The sequence below is a fragment of the Castanea sativa genome, chromosome 7 (genome assembly GCF_040712315.1).
Source record: "Castanea sativa cultivar Marrone di Chiusa Pesio chromosome 7, ASM4071231v1".
Classification (NCBI taxonomy): Eukaryota; Viridiplantae; Streptophyta; class Magnoliopsida; order Fagales; family Fagaceae; genus Castanea; species Castanea sativa.
In genome coordinates, this window is record NC_134019.1 from 33,077,365 (window position 1) to 33,093,307 (window position 15,943).

Consider the following 15,943-nt stretch of genomic DNA (forward strand, 5'->3'; position numbering starts at 1 on the left):
ACCTATTATGAGTACAGTATGATTATAATATTATTTCTCTCCAATCATCAACAAAAATGATAAACTCAAGCCGCTCATACCACTCTAGCAGAATCCTTTTTAGACAACAATTAGACGAGAGAGAGAGAGAGGGAGAAACGCAAAGAGAGAAATGTAAATGAGAGAGAGTCATAAGTCAAACTTTTTTTGGGTTTAGAGATAGGTTTAGAAGGTAATAAATGAGGGTAATTAATTAGATTTTAATCAGAATATTGGTAATAATTCTAGTCATTTTCAACCGTTGGATCTACTTAAATCCAATGGTTTAAAAAAGGTGTCACTCTAAAGAGTTTCACCAGGTGTAACTTGAACCTATCTAATATATATATATATATATATATATATATATATATATATATATAATATTATATTATATATAGAGGAGTAAAATCTCATAGAAATCATCTCTCCCCAACAAAGTAAAAGTGAAAGTTTTGTGCGAAACAATTGAATACCCTGATATGACAACTTTGGATTTATCCAAGCATCAAGCAATGACTTCAGTTTCCTGTTTCCTCCTATTGTACTTTGTATATTATCACGTCAAATGGTTTTTGCAATACATCGAAGCATACTCCATTATTGTTATTTATAGTATTGCTCATCTCCAAGACATTGAAACACATCATGCTTCCATAGTCTCCATACAGATCATGGTATTTACAACAAGCTTAATATTATTTCTTGCCTAAAGATAGTAGTACATTCAACAAGCTTATTCTGATATCTTGAAATGATAAATTTGGAGATTTTCAACATTAAGTTTTTGGAAATTACTGCACTTTCTATTGGCTATAAACTTGCCCCAATTGAATGCCCTATATTTTGCAGGGTTTTGCTCATTTATCAGCTCCTCTAAGGGCTTGACCATGGTGTAGTGCGCTGTGTGTAAGAAAAATGGAAGAGAGAACCTTTCCCTCTCTGAGTTCACCGTCACCCTGTGCTCCACACTCTCATACCTGTCATTGCTCCAAACCTGAAAGTATTTCCATTTTGAGTGAAACTGGCCAATGACAAAGGCCTCCTGGTTCGTACCAATTCCAATATAGGCATAGTATTAATTTAAATTGGACTAGTAATTATACTAACATTACTTATATACTTGGATTTTGGTATTGTATTTTCTTTTTTTAATGATTAAAGATAATATGGATATTGTAAACAACTTATTTATGTCAAACTCTGCATACTTTTTTACTATGAAAATGTTATAGACTTGGACTTCCAGATTTTCAAAATATATATTGACTTTGCTCATAAATGCTGCTTTCTTGGGTTTCTCAGTCAGTTTTACCTCTACTAATTGGTAATTGAAAGCAAGTTTGGCTATCAACAAAAATATGAATGATTTGTACTTAGCAGAGTTAACATTTGAAAATGTTACCTGCATAGTATCACCAATATTGATGATATACGCATCTGGGGTGGGTTTGACCCGAACCCACTCTCCATCTGTTTTCCGCTTCACTTCCAATCCTCCAACATCATCTTGAGCAAGGATGGTTAAGACAGCACCATCCTTATGCTGACCGACACCAAGTGCTAACTCAGGGGTAGGGCAAGGTGGATAGTGATTTAGTCTAATGTAGCTGGTCTGATCTTTGAAGAAGCCATAGAACCCATCTGCTGGCAAGCCTAGGGATAGAGCAATAAGTTCCAATAACTTGTAAGATAGTTTTAACATCTCTTGGCCATAATCTTGGCATGTCTCCCTGGTCAGTGGTCAGAGGAACCCATCAGATCAAGTAGATTGAATTGGGCTTCAAACTAGATCATAATTCTTGATATATTAATCTCAATTCTAAATCAATTAACAGAGGGTCCTCCCAAATAACAGTTATGAAGACATTCATATGTTACTAACAACTTAACCTTAGATGACTAGTTATTAAAATGTACCATCCATTCTCTGGTGGTCAGTGACTCAGTGGTCACCAATCAACAGCTCCTGCAACATTATCTTCCACAACCATTAAGTGTGCTGTGATTTATAAGTCTTTATTTTTATTTTTTTGAAAATCAATTTAATTAGGACACAATAGTCCTATAATATTAAAACATGTAGCATATACATCTCTTGGTTCTCCTCTTCTACATGGTTTCTCATTCATGGACAAACCGCACCAATATAATTTAATAATTAAAATTAAAAAAAAAAAAAAAAGGCGAAGAAAAGAGAGGAAAGTTCTTAGTTGCCCAACAATTTCAAACATCCAACCGAAATGAGCTTTATAATTTTGCCATCTAATTGATATTGGCTAGAATTAAGGTTGTAAATTATCCATAATAACTATTAGTAATCAGTCAAATTTCATTGTGAATTTAAAAAAAGATTTCCATTAATTATTGTTAAAAACCTTACCTTAATTCAGGCGGGTACTCAGGACACTGATTATTACATTCAGTGACTTCCTTGTCATCAGGGTCAAGCGAGGCAGGGAGTATAGTGGGTTCCTGTATAGCAAAATCAAACACTTCCTTCCAGTCCCTAACATTCTTGGTGTGCTCTGTGTCATGGTAACCAAACACCTCCTTTTCATTCCTCCTCACCTTCCTCTTCTCCTCCAGACTCTGCGCAAAGAACTTCCTCGATGCATCATCAATCTTCTCTCGCTTCTCCAAAGGCACCCCATGATTGGTCACCTGGAAGAACCCCCACTCCTTGCATGCATCGCCTACCTCTTTAACAAGGCCTTCAAATTCAATGGCGGAAACATTGTTGGAGGAGAGTATTGGAGAAAGATCGATTAGTGGGACACCTTTGCCTTCGATGTAGGAGATTCTTGGCCTGTGTTCAGGTTCTAGGATGAAAGCTGGATCAACCTCTCCCATGGTAATTGGTGATTTTTGTTTGTGCAAAGGGATGGTTTTCCTTTGTTCTTAGAGAGAGAGATTGAGTTTGATGTACATTGAACTTGGACATGATTTTGTTAGTTCGATTTCGAAGAGACGGTTCTCTTCATTACAGATGCAAATGTTGTGACTAGGTGACAAACCGAGCGTGCGTAGACCCGAATGCAGTGACAAAAATACAAGACATCAATGATTATTTTAAAATCTATTTATGAAAGTGGAATTTGATAATAGGTTCTTTATTCGATAGACGTGAAATCTTAGGGAACATGGCCAAAAAGAGCCTATGAAAATGTATTAAGCATTATTTAACATTTGGGGATCAATTGACAATTAAATTATAATTTTTTGAGAAAAACGGTTTTTTTTTTTTGGATAAGAAATGCGTAACTATTATTAAGAAGGAAATAAAAATATTATATCTGGAATCAAAGTTGACTCAATAAAAGTAAGATTTTTTTCTCTATTCAAGTTACAAAATTGACAAAATTAACGACACTCTTAGCATGTTGAACTAAGAGATGTGCACATCGATTGCCCTATCTTCTCACATTAGATACCAAGACTTGCCGAAAATCCTTGAGCTTGTGCCTAATCCCGTCAATAATATTGCCAATAGTAGCTAGCGACTCACAATACCCATTTATAGAATCGAAGACAACCATCGAGTCACACTCAAACACAATGTCATGGAAGCCCATATCCCAAGCAAAAGTTACTCTTTCATTGCTTTTACTTCAAAGTCCAACGGTCCCAGTGGACAACGTATTTTTGCTTAAAGCTGCCAAAACACAGCCCGCGTCATCTCTAATCACAGTTCCAACTCCAGAGGATCGTGTTGCTCCAAACGTGGCTCCACTAACATTGAGCTTATACCAAGGCTGAGCTGAAGGTATCCATCGAGTATCCCCTAAAACTGAAACCCGAGGCAATGCAAGGTTAGCTGTGTGAAACTCATCCAACAAGTACCTAGCCTTCTGTACTATAGCTGAACCTTGCAATCTCTCCTTTCCTTACCTAACCTGATTCCGGCTAAACCACAAATACCACACTACCATGACAATAAGCTCCAACACCTCATCCCCAAAATTCTGGACATACACCAAATACCAAAGGAAGTCTGTGAATTCGGGGAAGAAGAGTCCCTGCGCTTCAAATGGAATGCCTGTGATTCTCCATGTTTCACAAGCAACACTACAGTCCCAAAACACGTGTACACCATTTTCCTCTTCATCACCGCATGCCTCATAGATTGGGTCATCAATAACCTTCCTCTAACAAAGATTAGCTTTAGTTGGAATGATGTTTTTGCATGCTCACCATGCAAAGGACTTGGCCTCATTTGGTATATGGAGCTGCCATAGTTTCTTCCAAAATTGTGTATGATGTTGGTTGGTTGACGACTCTTCCGAACTCCCAGTACTATTCACTGCTATGCACTCTTCACCGAGAATTTCCCCTTAGAAGTGTAAGCCCAAATCAGTCTATCTTGAGGCAACCGAATGCTCAATGAGATGCCGAGGATATTGGCATACCATATCTGTCCGCCATGCTCGTGTGTGAGGATCGATGAGGAGAGACACTTTGGCACCGTATGGAACTCCAAAAGGATTGGCCGTAAGCTTAAATGTAGATTGGGGAAACCATTTATCGTTTCAATTGTCAAGATTCTGCCCATTCCCGACCTACCACCGATGACCTTGCCGAACAATAAAATAACTAATAATTTGATAACTCCATTATTGCATTATTTTAGTGATAACTGTGATATCATATCAATTATTCAAGTTAGCATCCTTCTCTGTTCCAAACAAATTTGGTAGCATTACTTAGGGTGTAGCTAGGAATAAGTAAAAGTTTGTATTACTTAAGTATATCCAAATATAAATTAAAATAAGCTTAAAAAATAATGCGTAAGTTCCAAAATGTCAGTGAGATATTCCCTTTTCAGTGAAAGTTCTCTTCCAAGGGGCATGACAAAATTACACAACATATGTCTACAAGGTTTCTTTGCGTTCCATAGTATATTATATTATATAATCAGTTTTATTTTATTTGATTTATTTATATTATATAGAGTCTTAGCCCAGCCACAAAATTAACTTATTTTATAGTAATAGTTCTGTGCGCACCCAAAAAGGAGTTGACAAGCCCAACTTCTATTGGCTCACAATCTATTTATTTTGTGGGCTTTTGGATTTTCTACAATGGGTGGTCCTAAGCTCGGCCCCCAAATACACTTGTTCTCAGTCCTCTCAAAATTATTCTCCCTCTTTTTTCCAGAACAACTACCCTCTTTTGTCAATATTTGCTCTCAAATTGCCAACCCCTTCTCTTAAATCCCCATCTCTTATTTATAGCCCAAGGGAGTGGAGAGGTTATGATTGTTTTCATAGTAAATGGGCGGAGAGGTCCAATGCTATTACCCTTCAGTGGGTGTTTAGTTAGGAGTGTGAGGTGGTGAGAGTGGCATTGGAACTAGTTCCACCGCTGGATGGATTGCTCGGCAACGGTACTCCCTAGGCTTCTCCAAGCTCACTGGGACTCATCTCCTCGAAAAATTGCATTCCCTGACCAAGTAGGACATTCATCTTCGCGGCTCATGTTGTAACTGGCTTTGTAGTGCTTCCCAGCTTTTGGTGGGGTGACGAGGGTTACCCGGATCATGTTCGTGGCCTAATAGAGTATGGATTCATGCTTGGTACTTTAGGATTTAAGGTCCAACTAGTTTTGAGCCCTGCACCCGTGGCATTATCTTGATGGGCTTTGTGGGTATTGGGATGACAGGGGAGCAACGTTCTGTATAAATTTCATCATATATTTTTATATATGGACCAAAACAAAGTTATAAAATTTATCATAGTTACATTTCATTATATTAATATTTATTTGTCTAAATTTCATGATAGAAAATTCATAATTTTTAGTGATCAAATCCATTAAATTGGTAGGCTAAAAAAAATACTCCTATTAAATTTCATTTTTTGGGGGCTGAATAACTCTATTGAATTGTTTATAAAAATAATAAATAAATAAATAAAAACTCTATCAAATTGGTTTGCTTGGTGATAGATCCTTAGGAATACGCCAGTCATTGGTTTGGGTCTTGACGTTGCTTAGTCCATTATTGCAGTTATTCAGTTAATAAGGTCCTTTGCTTGATAGTCACCATACATAGTCATCAAATGCGTTCCAATTTAGCCCAATTGAGGTAAGAATGCTTCTCTCTCTCTTTTTTGGGCCAATATTGGATATGCCAAATTAAGGGTCACCAAATAGCTCATGGCCCAAGGCTTGACCCAAAAGTCCGATGGCCCACTAGGCTAATGGACGACCCGACCCATTGTTATTGAGAGCCATGGGTAGCCCACTAGCGCTATGAGTCAAGTCGTGGGCTAGGTTTTATGCCCACGGGCACCCGGTGGGCTAGCCCAGTAGCCCAGTTCATTGGCCTTACTAGTTGCCCAAATCTATAATTCAAAATTAGAAGATTTTGTTTAGAAATATCAAAATTGCACGTCGTCTCGGTTATAACGTCTTTTTAGTTAGAAATATCAAAATTGGTGTCAATTGAGCTAAAAAAAAAGTTTTGGCAAATTTGCTATGATAGATGTAGAAAAAGCGTTGTTAAGGACCTTTATAAAAATGATATTGTTCTAACTTCTAACAACTACTTATCATCTTAATAATTTATTTTAAAAAATGTGAAAACTTAATCTTACAAAATAAATATTGTTAGGTGACCAAGACACCAATCGGTTTTTAATGTAGACGGAGATTGAATCTTAGATCTCTTATTCAACCATTATAGACTTTATTAGTTGAGGTAACTAGAACCCACGCAACAACCTATAATTGATAGGATATCTATTGTTGTATTTCTCATTAAAATATCTATCTTCCAATATTACGCATACAATATTTTCCTTTTCTAAGTCTTATGCAATAAAGATTCATTGTCAATTTTTCTTTTTGGTGCTTGTTGAATGAAAATGATTAATTGATGCATTATTTGACATGTAACATGGATTTTTGGATAGAACTTGTACAGAACGCTGCTCCTCTGTCAGTCCAATACCCACGAAGCACATCACGATAATGCCACGGGTGTAAGGCCCAAAACTAGTAGGACCTCAAATCCTAAAGTACCAAGCACGAATCCATACTCTATTAGACCACGAACATGATTCGGGTAACCCTCGTCACCCCACCAAAAGCCAGGCTGCACTACAAAGCCAGTTACAACATGAGTCGTGAAGATGAATGTCCTACTTGGTCAGGGAATGCAATTTCCCGAGGAGATGAGTCCCAGTGAGCTCAACAACACCTAGGGAGTACCACTGCCGAGCAATCCATCCAGCGGTGGAACTAGTTCCAATGCTATTCTCACCACCTCCCACTCCCAACTAAACACACACTTAAGGGTAATAGCATTGGACCTCTCCTCCCACTTACTATGAAAACAATCATAACCTCTCCACTCCCTTGGGCTATAAATAAGAGATGGGAATTTAAGAGAAGGGGTTGTCAATTTGAGAGCAAATGCTGAGAAAAGAGGGTAGTCGTTCTGGAAAAGATGGGGAGAATAATTCTGAGAGGACTGAGAACAAGTGTATTTGGGGGCCAGGCATAAGACCACCCATTGTAGGAAATCCAAAAGCCCACAAAATAAATAGATTATGAGCCCAAATAGAAGTTGGGCTTGTCAGCTCCTTTTTGGGTGCGCACATATTTTATTTAGTATAGGTTGAGATTTTTTATGGGTGGATTGAGATTATAGTAAAACCATGAGCTTAGAACTTTTAAATTTTTTTTTTTTTTTTATCATCATAAAAATTTGGGCCAGCTCTAGCTATGATAAGAGCCCATCGTTGGGACTCGACATTGCACAACAGCTAACATTTGATGTTTAACTTGCCAACTTGGGCCTAAATCTCAATGGTATTTTAAAGCTCACAAATTTTGTTGGAGAAAAATTGCAAGGGAAAAATGGTTACACTCACATCTATTAAATGTAATTTATATTGTAGTTTACCATTAAAAAAGGTTAAGAGCCTTGTAATTCAACATATTTTGATCTATCTAAGAAGAAGCCAAATTCTAACATTTTAACCGCATGATTTAGCAATGTCACAATGTTGAATTGTGACTAGTTACTATGCATAATTCATGTACAAATTTTTTGTGTAGGCTTGCTTATAAGATTAGGCCAACCTATTAGCAACCAAAAGATAACCCTTTTTACAAGAACCATATCATCTATAAAATGTCACTTTCTCCTATGTAGCCACAACATGTAGGTATTTAGTTGAAGTTGAATTAACTAAATTAGTCCTTGCAAATACTTTGAAATGCTTCATGTAAGATTGGAGACACTTATGCTTAATAACAATAGAGTCAATTTCGTACCCAACGCAAAATTAGCTCAATAAATCAAAGTTGCTGGCGTGTTGTACAACTCAATTAATAATAATAATAATAATAATATAAAAAAAAACACAAAGTTACTTTTGTTCATAACAACAAACCATGCATTAAAGTAAATGCTTTGAATCTCAAATACTTTGTTCATGTGAGCAGTCTTGAAAACACAAGAAACAAAGAGACAAAAAGAAGGTAAAGAAAAATAGATATGAGACCACAGAACAGAAGAGGAAGACAAAGCAACAGCAGCAAAATCAAAGAGATGTATGAACTAAACAAAAAAAATGACCAAGAGTAAAAGGGGAAATGGCAATCTAGAGACAGAGCAAAGTGGTCTGTTTATCACTACTATACGTTTTTAGACCCCTTAAACACAACCAGATTAGCCTTGTTATTTAGCCAAGTGATTAACTTAAGTAAATTAAGCAAATCTAGGTTAACACAAATATATCATATCATGCAAAGTAGCGAAAATATAAAGAACACAATAATATGATGACCTAGGAAAACCAAACCGGTAAAAAACCTGGAGAGGATTTAACTTAGCTATCCTTAAGGTAAAACTGAATCCACTATGAAAGAATTGAAGTTTACACAATAGCGACTTAGACCACTAACATCCTATTGCTACATCGAGTAAGAAACTTACTACCACGACCACATGATAGCTCCGAGTCCACAAACTACTTCTTTCTTGGATTCCCAGCAAGCACAAGCACTCTCGCTTGTATTTCTTTAAGCTCTTGAATATGCAACTAAAACGATCATCAAGTTCTTGACATAGTCTTGATCCTTAATAATCCTAAGTATGTGTGAAGGCAAACACCTCTAGATCTCACAGAAGATTCACACACACAGCATCAACAACCTCTGAAAAACATAGCTAGGGTTTTCCCTTTTATACCTAGGGCAAAAATAAAACCCTACACGTAAAACGGGCTTAGGCTAAGTTGAAAAATTCTGGAGGAGGAAGAGGTACGACGCCAGAAGACTCAACCCTAGGACGTTTAAAGCTTTCTTTCAACTAAGCAACCCTCTGTTTAAGAAAGGTGGCACCTATAGGAGCAATAATATGAACAGGCTCAGACACAAGAAACTCCTCTAAACCAAGATGTAAAAGAATCCGATGAATAAAAACAAGAAAGAAAAGAGCATGAGCAGTAGAACTACTCCTATAAACCTCGTTCAAGGAACGAATAAACAGATGGGGAAAATTGATAGGAGCATCAATAACAAGGGCATACAGAAACACACATCTCTCAATAGGGATGGTGTGTAGATGAGATATAGGCCACAAGGAATGACAAGCAATCCGAAAGAAAAGATAGTGAACCTCAGTGAGCTCAGCAGTAATGATCCGAGGATCTAAACCCCACTGGATAGAAGACCTAGTGATGTAAGACATGATATCGTCTAAGGGAGGAGACTCATCATAAGGGTAGACAGGATGCTAAACAAAAGGAACCCCAAGAGCTTCAGCCACTACCAAGGGAGTAATGGTGTACTCTTCAACTCGTATCCAACTCTTAGGTAAAGTGTTGGAATCATAGACGTTGATAGAGAGGTTCGAATAGAACTCTCTGATCAAGGTAACTAGAGGGCGGTGAGAAATATCTAACAAAGGTAACCAACCCTTACGCTCAAAGTTCCTCCTAATCTTAGGATCTAGCTTATCTAAACGAACCTTTCTTTCAGCCCAAATGTTCCTCTTAAGGTTAAGTGTCTCAAAGGTCGCTTGGTGTTTCTCACTCAAGAATCTTTCACTCTCAAAGGATGGAATAGAAGAAGAGGAGGATTTCTTGTTGGCTCTATTTTTCCTAGGCATGATGCTAAGGAAAAGATAGGATAAATAGAAAAGAACCAAAAAAGAAAATAAGAGAAAACCAAGGGCAGACTGTAAGTTAGCACAAAACAATATAGAAAATAACAATCTATATGATGCGTGAACAGTGTAAGCAAATGATGCATGCCCTAATGCAGTGAGAATAAGTTTAATACAACTTTAAAATCACAAAATTGGCTTGAGCATAGATTTTATATCAAAAACCCCAAAATTATGAAAAACCACTTATACAATTTCCAAGAAATTGACAAATTGATCATTAAACAAGGTAGAGAACACAATAAAACGATCAAATTAATCAATCCGACAAGCCAATTTTATCAAATTAAACTTAATTGAACAAAATCCCCAATTTAGGTAATTTAAAGCCCTAGAATTTTCAATTTTTCACAAACCATCAAATTGATCAAATTAATTCACAAGAATCATGTTTATAACATCTCACAATAAAAACCCAGTGATCAATTTCTCAAGAAAAAGTTTGAATCAACACAAAACCCAAAAAATCTTAGGTTCGAAATACCCTCATAAATGGATGATTTAATGCATGAAAAATGAAAATAAATGACAAAGGAAGGGTAAAAAGGTCTTACCGGTCTAAGAAGACAAAAACCTTGCAAAAGAATCAGAGGAAAATGAAAAAAATCTTGAGTGGGAGCTTGGACAGATCGGATAGAGAGAGAAAGAGTTTGAAAAGGTTTGAAAAGTGCTTGAACATGTGAGAAAACTCATGATTTTAAAAACTCTCTATACGATTTTCAGTTAGCTGAAAGTTAGGTTCGATCGATCTAAAAGCCTTCGATTGATCTAACAGCGATCGAGCATCGATCGAAACCGACAGTGGATGACCAAAATTTTAATCGCAATTTCGATAAGTCGAGAAGCAGATTCGATCAATCGAAATTCTGGAAAAACCAAATTTTTGAAAAATAAAGCATTTTTATGCAAAAACTCCTCAAAACAAAAAATTTTATGAATAAAATGCATGAGTATGAGATGAAATACTTTTCAAAACACATGATTTAAGCCCAGATCTCCCAAAAATTAAGATTTTCACTCAATTCACCTTAAAAACTCAAACTTCAAAACACATTTTGCATTTAAACTCAAGGAAGTTTTAATCTTGGATGGCCAACACTAAATCACACACAATAACATGTACAAAGTTTAGCAAAGAGTAACTTGTGTATTGTGTAGTGTGTGCAACTAGCAAAAGCTCGAGAGACATGTGAGGTGATATGTGAATAGGAATTAAGCACAATTTCTACAAAATCCATCACATACATTTAAAAGAGACTATCCCTTAAAGAGGTACATCATATAACTCTCACATCTTCTAGAATAAAAGCTTGCAATCATGTAAGTTTCTTGATTTGCCTCATAATGTACACACCAATTTTATTTGATCTGAAACTTATTAAGAATTAGCCGGGATAATGTACACACCAATTTTAATTGATTGAATTCATTATATTCCAATAATGTACACACCAATTTTAGCACTTAAACCGAGGCTACACCTTATAATCTTTTTGTGCATGTGCTATACTTTCTCGAGCACAAAATCTTACGTATGCACTAAAGTGTTCATGATTGGCTAATAAACAGTGGTGAGATGGTTATTTATCCCTTTCTCAATAAGTTCAAGTCCGACAATCAAAGGCATGTGATTTCAAGATCAATTTTGCATATTTATATCATTGTTAGAAAGTATTATCATACTTATTTTGAGGTAATTCATGCATTTTATATTTGGTTTTAGAATAATGGTGAATAATCAATTTTGTGCTTAATTGAATCTTATTCCATGAATTTGTCTTTTGTAGGAGAATGGAATTAAATAAGTAGATTTGTGCACAGAAGAAAGCTAATGGACTTTACTTTTACAAGGGCCATGATGAAATTAAAAAATGTCAACCCAATTAAATTTAAGTTCAATTGGAGCAGGGAATCAAAGGAAATTTACACCAAGTCCAAGTCCAATTCGAATTAGGATTCCAACCTGCATATCAGTTAATATTTTTGGCATAACTTTCGGCTCAGATGTCCAATGGAGATGATTCAAGTTGGGCTGGAAAGTTAACTTAAAGGGCTACAACTTTTGTAGTTTACCAAAAGTCCAAATTATGACGTTAAATGGGCCAAAATTATCGGTTAAGTGAAGTCTAAAAATCTGAGATTTCCCCAAACGGGAATTCAACTTGTAATAGGATTTTTTGACCTATTTAAAAGTTCTTTAGGGCAAAATTCAAGGAGGCAAATGCAAGGTCTGGAGGCTGAACATAGAGAGTGCGGTTACTTCTTTGGTTTTCTTACATGACAGTTAGTTTTATTTTATTTGTCTAGTTTAATGTTTAGTATTTTATTTTTGTGTTTTCTTTCAATTACTATGAGTAGCTAAAATTATAATTAGGGTTGAGGATGAAACCTTGTTAAGGATTATCAATAATATTTATGTGATTTGATTTTTCCCACAATAGTTGTTCTTTAATGATTTAAATTGTTCTTGCTTCATATCAATTGACTGAGATGAGATTCTAGATATGAGTTCAATCATGTTTTTCTCATGATTTAGGATTTATCTTAATTAGTTGAGTGCTTGGTTTATTAATTCTTGATTATAAAATTGGATATCGCTTGTAATTTGTTTGTCAATGAATACAATTTATGATTTGATTTTTAGAATTTGATGTATTTTGTGATTTGTTTGGCTATGGATACAATTGATGATTTGATTTTATACTTAAGAAGCGAAGAAGAACATGCTTTTGATTTTTAAAATCAGGATTTTAATGAGAATATTTTCCATGATAGCAAGATTGATTTCTAGATTATCATGCAGTGGTTGGAAAAAATCAATGATCATAAATATATGCTGATATGAATTAATAAGGTGGATTCCAAAACCTTAATTCATTTCCCTTGATTGTTTACATCTTTTTATTACTTTATATCTTTTGCTTAGTTTAACTATTTACTTAATTTTATTATTTGCTTAGTTTATTTAATTTCAAAACAACCAATTTTTATTAAACTAGATTAGGATTAATTTGGTTAAGATTTAATTAATTTTCCTACATTCATTCAAGTCCCTGTGGGTTCGACCTCATTTTTGTCAAACTATACTTCGGTACGGTTCGTACACTTGCGAGTATTTTAAAATTTCACAACAAAGACTCCATGATTGTTTTAGTTCTTAGGTTGTAAACTCTGTAAGCTCTACTGGTAGAAGAGTATCCCAAAAAATATCCCTTTGTCACTCTTTGCATCAAACTTTTCTAGGTTCTCTCTATCACGTAGAATGTCATAGTTACTGCCAAATATCCGGAAATATTTGACAACAAGCTTCTTTCCTCTCCAGAGTTCATAGGGAGTTTTCTTGGAATTAGGTCTGAAATACACCCGGTTGAGTGTATGACAAGCAGTGTTAACTGCTTCTCCCCAGAAGATTTTGGCAACTTCTTATTGTGTAGCATGACACGTGCCATCTCTTGAACAACCTTATTCTTTCGTTCCACTATTCTATTTGTTGTGGGGTCTTGGGTGAAAAGAACTCTTGATGTGTGCCTTGATCATTGCAGAAGGTAGCTAGCTTTGTGTTTTCAAATTCTCTCCCATGATCATTTCTGATTCTAGCTATCACAGTACCTTTCTTAACTTGCAATTTCTTGCACAAATATATCATCTTTTCAAGAGCCTCAGCTTTATTTTTCAAAAGTACAACCCAAGTATATCTAGTAAAATCCTCCACAACAACTAGAATATACTTCTTCCTACCTAAGCTCTGAACTCTAGTAGGACCCATGAGATCAATGTGTAACAACTCAAGAGGTCTGGAAGTTTGAACTTCAGTTATAAACGGATGCTTGGACTTCACTTGTTTACCCATCTGACATGGTCCACAAATACACTTGTTGTTTATACTTGGTGTTATACCATAGCAATTGTCAACTGTCCTCACACCAATACATATACAGTCACCTCTTCCATCAAGTATCTCACATTCATATATACTTCGTGAATAGAACATTCAGTCCATTGTCACAAATCTGACTGATGCTGAGTAAGTTAGCTTTTAACTCATCAACATACTAGACGTCTTCAAACACAGGCAACCCTGGAATGTCCACAGTACCAATGCCTCTGATCATAGATTTGCTTCCATCTCCAAACGTGATTGTCCCAATCTTTCCTTCAAAGAGTGTCTTGAACAAAGCTTTATTTCCTGTCATGTGCCTGGAACAACCACTATCCAAATACCAAAGACAAGAATCACGTACCTTTAAGGCGGTTAAAGCTGTGTAACACAAATAATTCTTATCACATGCAATTATACCAAGATGTCCAAGGAAAGATTTAACAAAAACAACAAGAGACAAAAACAACAAGTAGACAAGATGACATATCTGCAAAAAGAGTTTTCAAGAATCCATGATAGCAGGGGTCAATGATCAGTTTAGAGATCAAAAGATTTACAGCAAAAGAGCTACCCACTCTGATACAACTTATACGCTTTTAGACCCCTTAAACACAACCAAATTAACCTAGTTATTTAGCCAAGTGATTAACTTAGGTAAATTAAGCAGATCTAGGTTAACACAAATATATCATCTCATGCAAGGCAGCGGAAATATAAAGAACACAATGATATGATGACTTAGGAAAACCAAATCGGTAAAAAACCTGGGGAGGATTTAACCTAGCTATCCTCAAGGTAAAATTGAGTCCACTATGAAAGAATTGAATTTTACACAATAGCAACTTAGACCACTAACATCCTATTGCTACCTCAAGTAGGAAACTTACTACCACGACCACGTGACAGCTCCGAGTTCACAGACTACTTCTTTCTTGGATTCCCAACAAGCACAAGCACTTCCGCTTGTATATCTTTAAGCTCTTGAATCTGCAACTGAAACGATCATCAAATTCTTGACATAGTCTTGATCCTTCATAACCTTAAATATATGTGAAGGAAAACACTTCTAGATCTCACAGAAGATTCACACACATAGCATCAACAAGCTCTGAAAAATGTGGCTAGGGTTTTCCCTTTTATACCTAGGGCAAAACATAAAACCCTACACGTAAAACGGGCTTGGGCTAAGTTCAATCTGCACGACTTTCGATCGGTCGAGTCTAATTCTCGATCGATCGAGCCAGACAGAATTACACAGTAAATTCTGCAGCAACTCAATTCCAACTTTACATATAAGACACATACTTTGAGCAGTCTAAACAACACTAAAACATTTTGATCGTGGTTTGCCAACATTACAAATTAGTGTTCTAATAAATTTAAACCTAAAGGTCTTAGAACCTAACAACTACTTTCTCTTCTTTTAAGTCACATCTACGACTTATGTGGCCATTATAAATAATTGGTCACCTGGATTTCGATTCTTCAAGAGTCAAGATTCAATGATAAATATAAAAGAAGCTTTCGGAATCTAGCTAAGTGGGTCGACTCGTCTACAAAGGCTGAGTAAACCTTTCTTATCTTCAATTTTGATCTCAAGTTCTCTTCATTTTTCCTATCCTTCTCATTTTCAATGTCCAAAAATTCCCCCTTTTTTGTGCAAAATTTCCACCTAACAATTTCATGTGTTTTATTGGGAACCAAACAGATTTGATCAATCAGTTTCTTTTGAAAAATCATAATCTAGCGGACCGTTTTGTTGGGCCCAAAATACAGAGTTCCGAATAGAATTGATCAATCAGTTTCTTTTGAAAAATCATAATCTATCAGACCATTTTGTTGGGCCCAAAATACAGAGAGAGAGA

At 35.8% G+C, this 15,943-nt stretch overlaps 1 protein-coding gene across 1 annotated transcript; it reads right to left on the minus strand.

The window, feature by feature from the left end:
* Positions 1-590: 590 nt before the first annotated feature.
* On the minus strand, positions 591-3,085 carry LOC142642596 (protein LATERAL BRANCHING OXIDOREDUCTASE 1-like). The gene is made up of 3 exons (XM_075816992.1): positions 2,402-3,085; positions 1,424-1,751; positions 591-1,015 (listed from the first exon to the last, which is right to left on the minus strand). Exons 1-3 carry the CDS (start codon positions 2,869-2,871, stop codon positions 755-757), a joined length of 1,059 nt encoding a protein of 352 aa, XP_075673107.1. The 5' UTR covers positions 2,872-3,085; the 3' UTR covers positions 591-754.
* Positions 3,086-15,943: the final 12,858 nt, after the last annotated feature.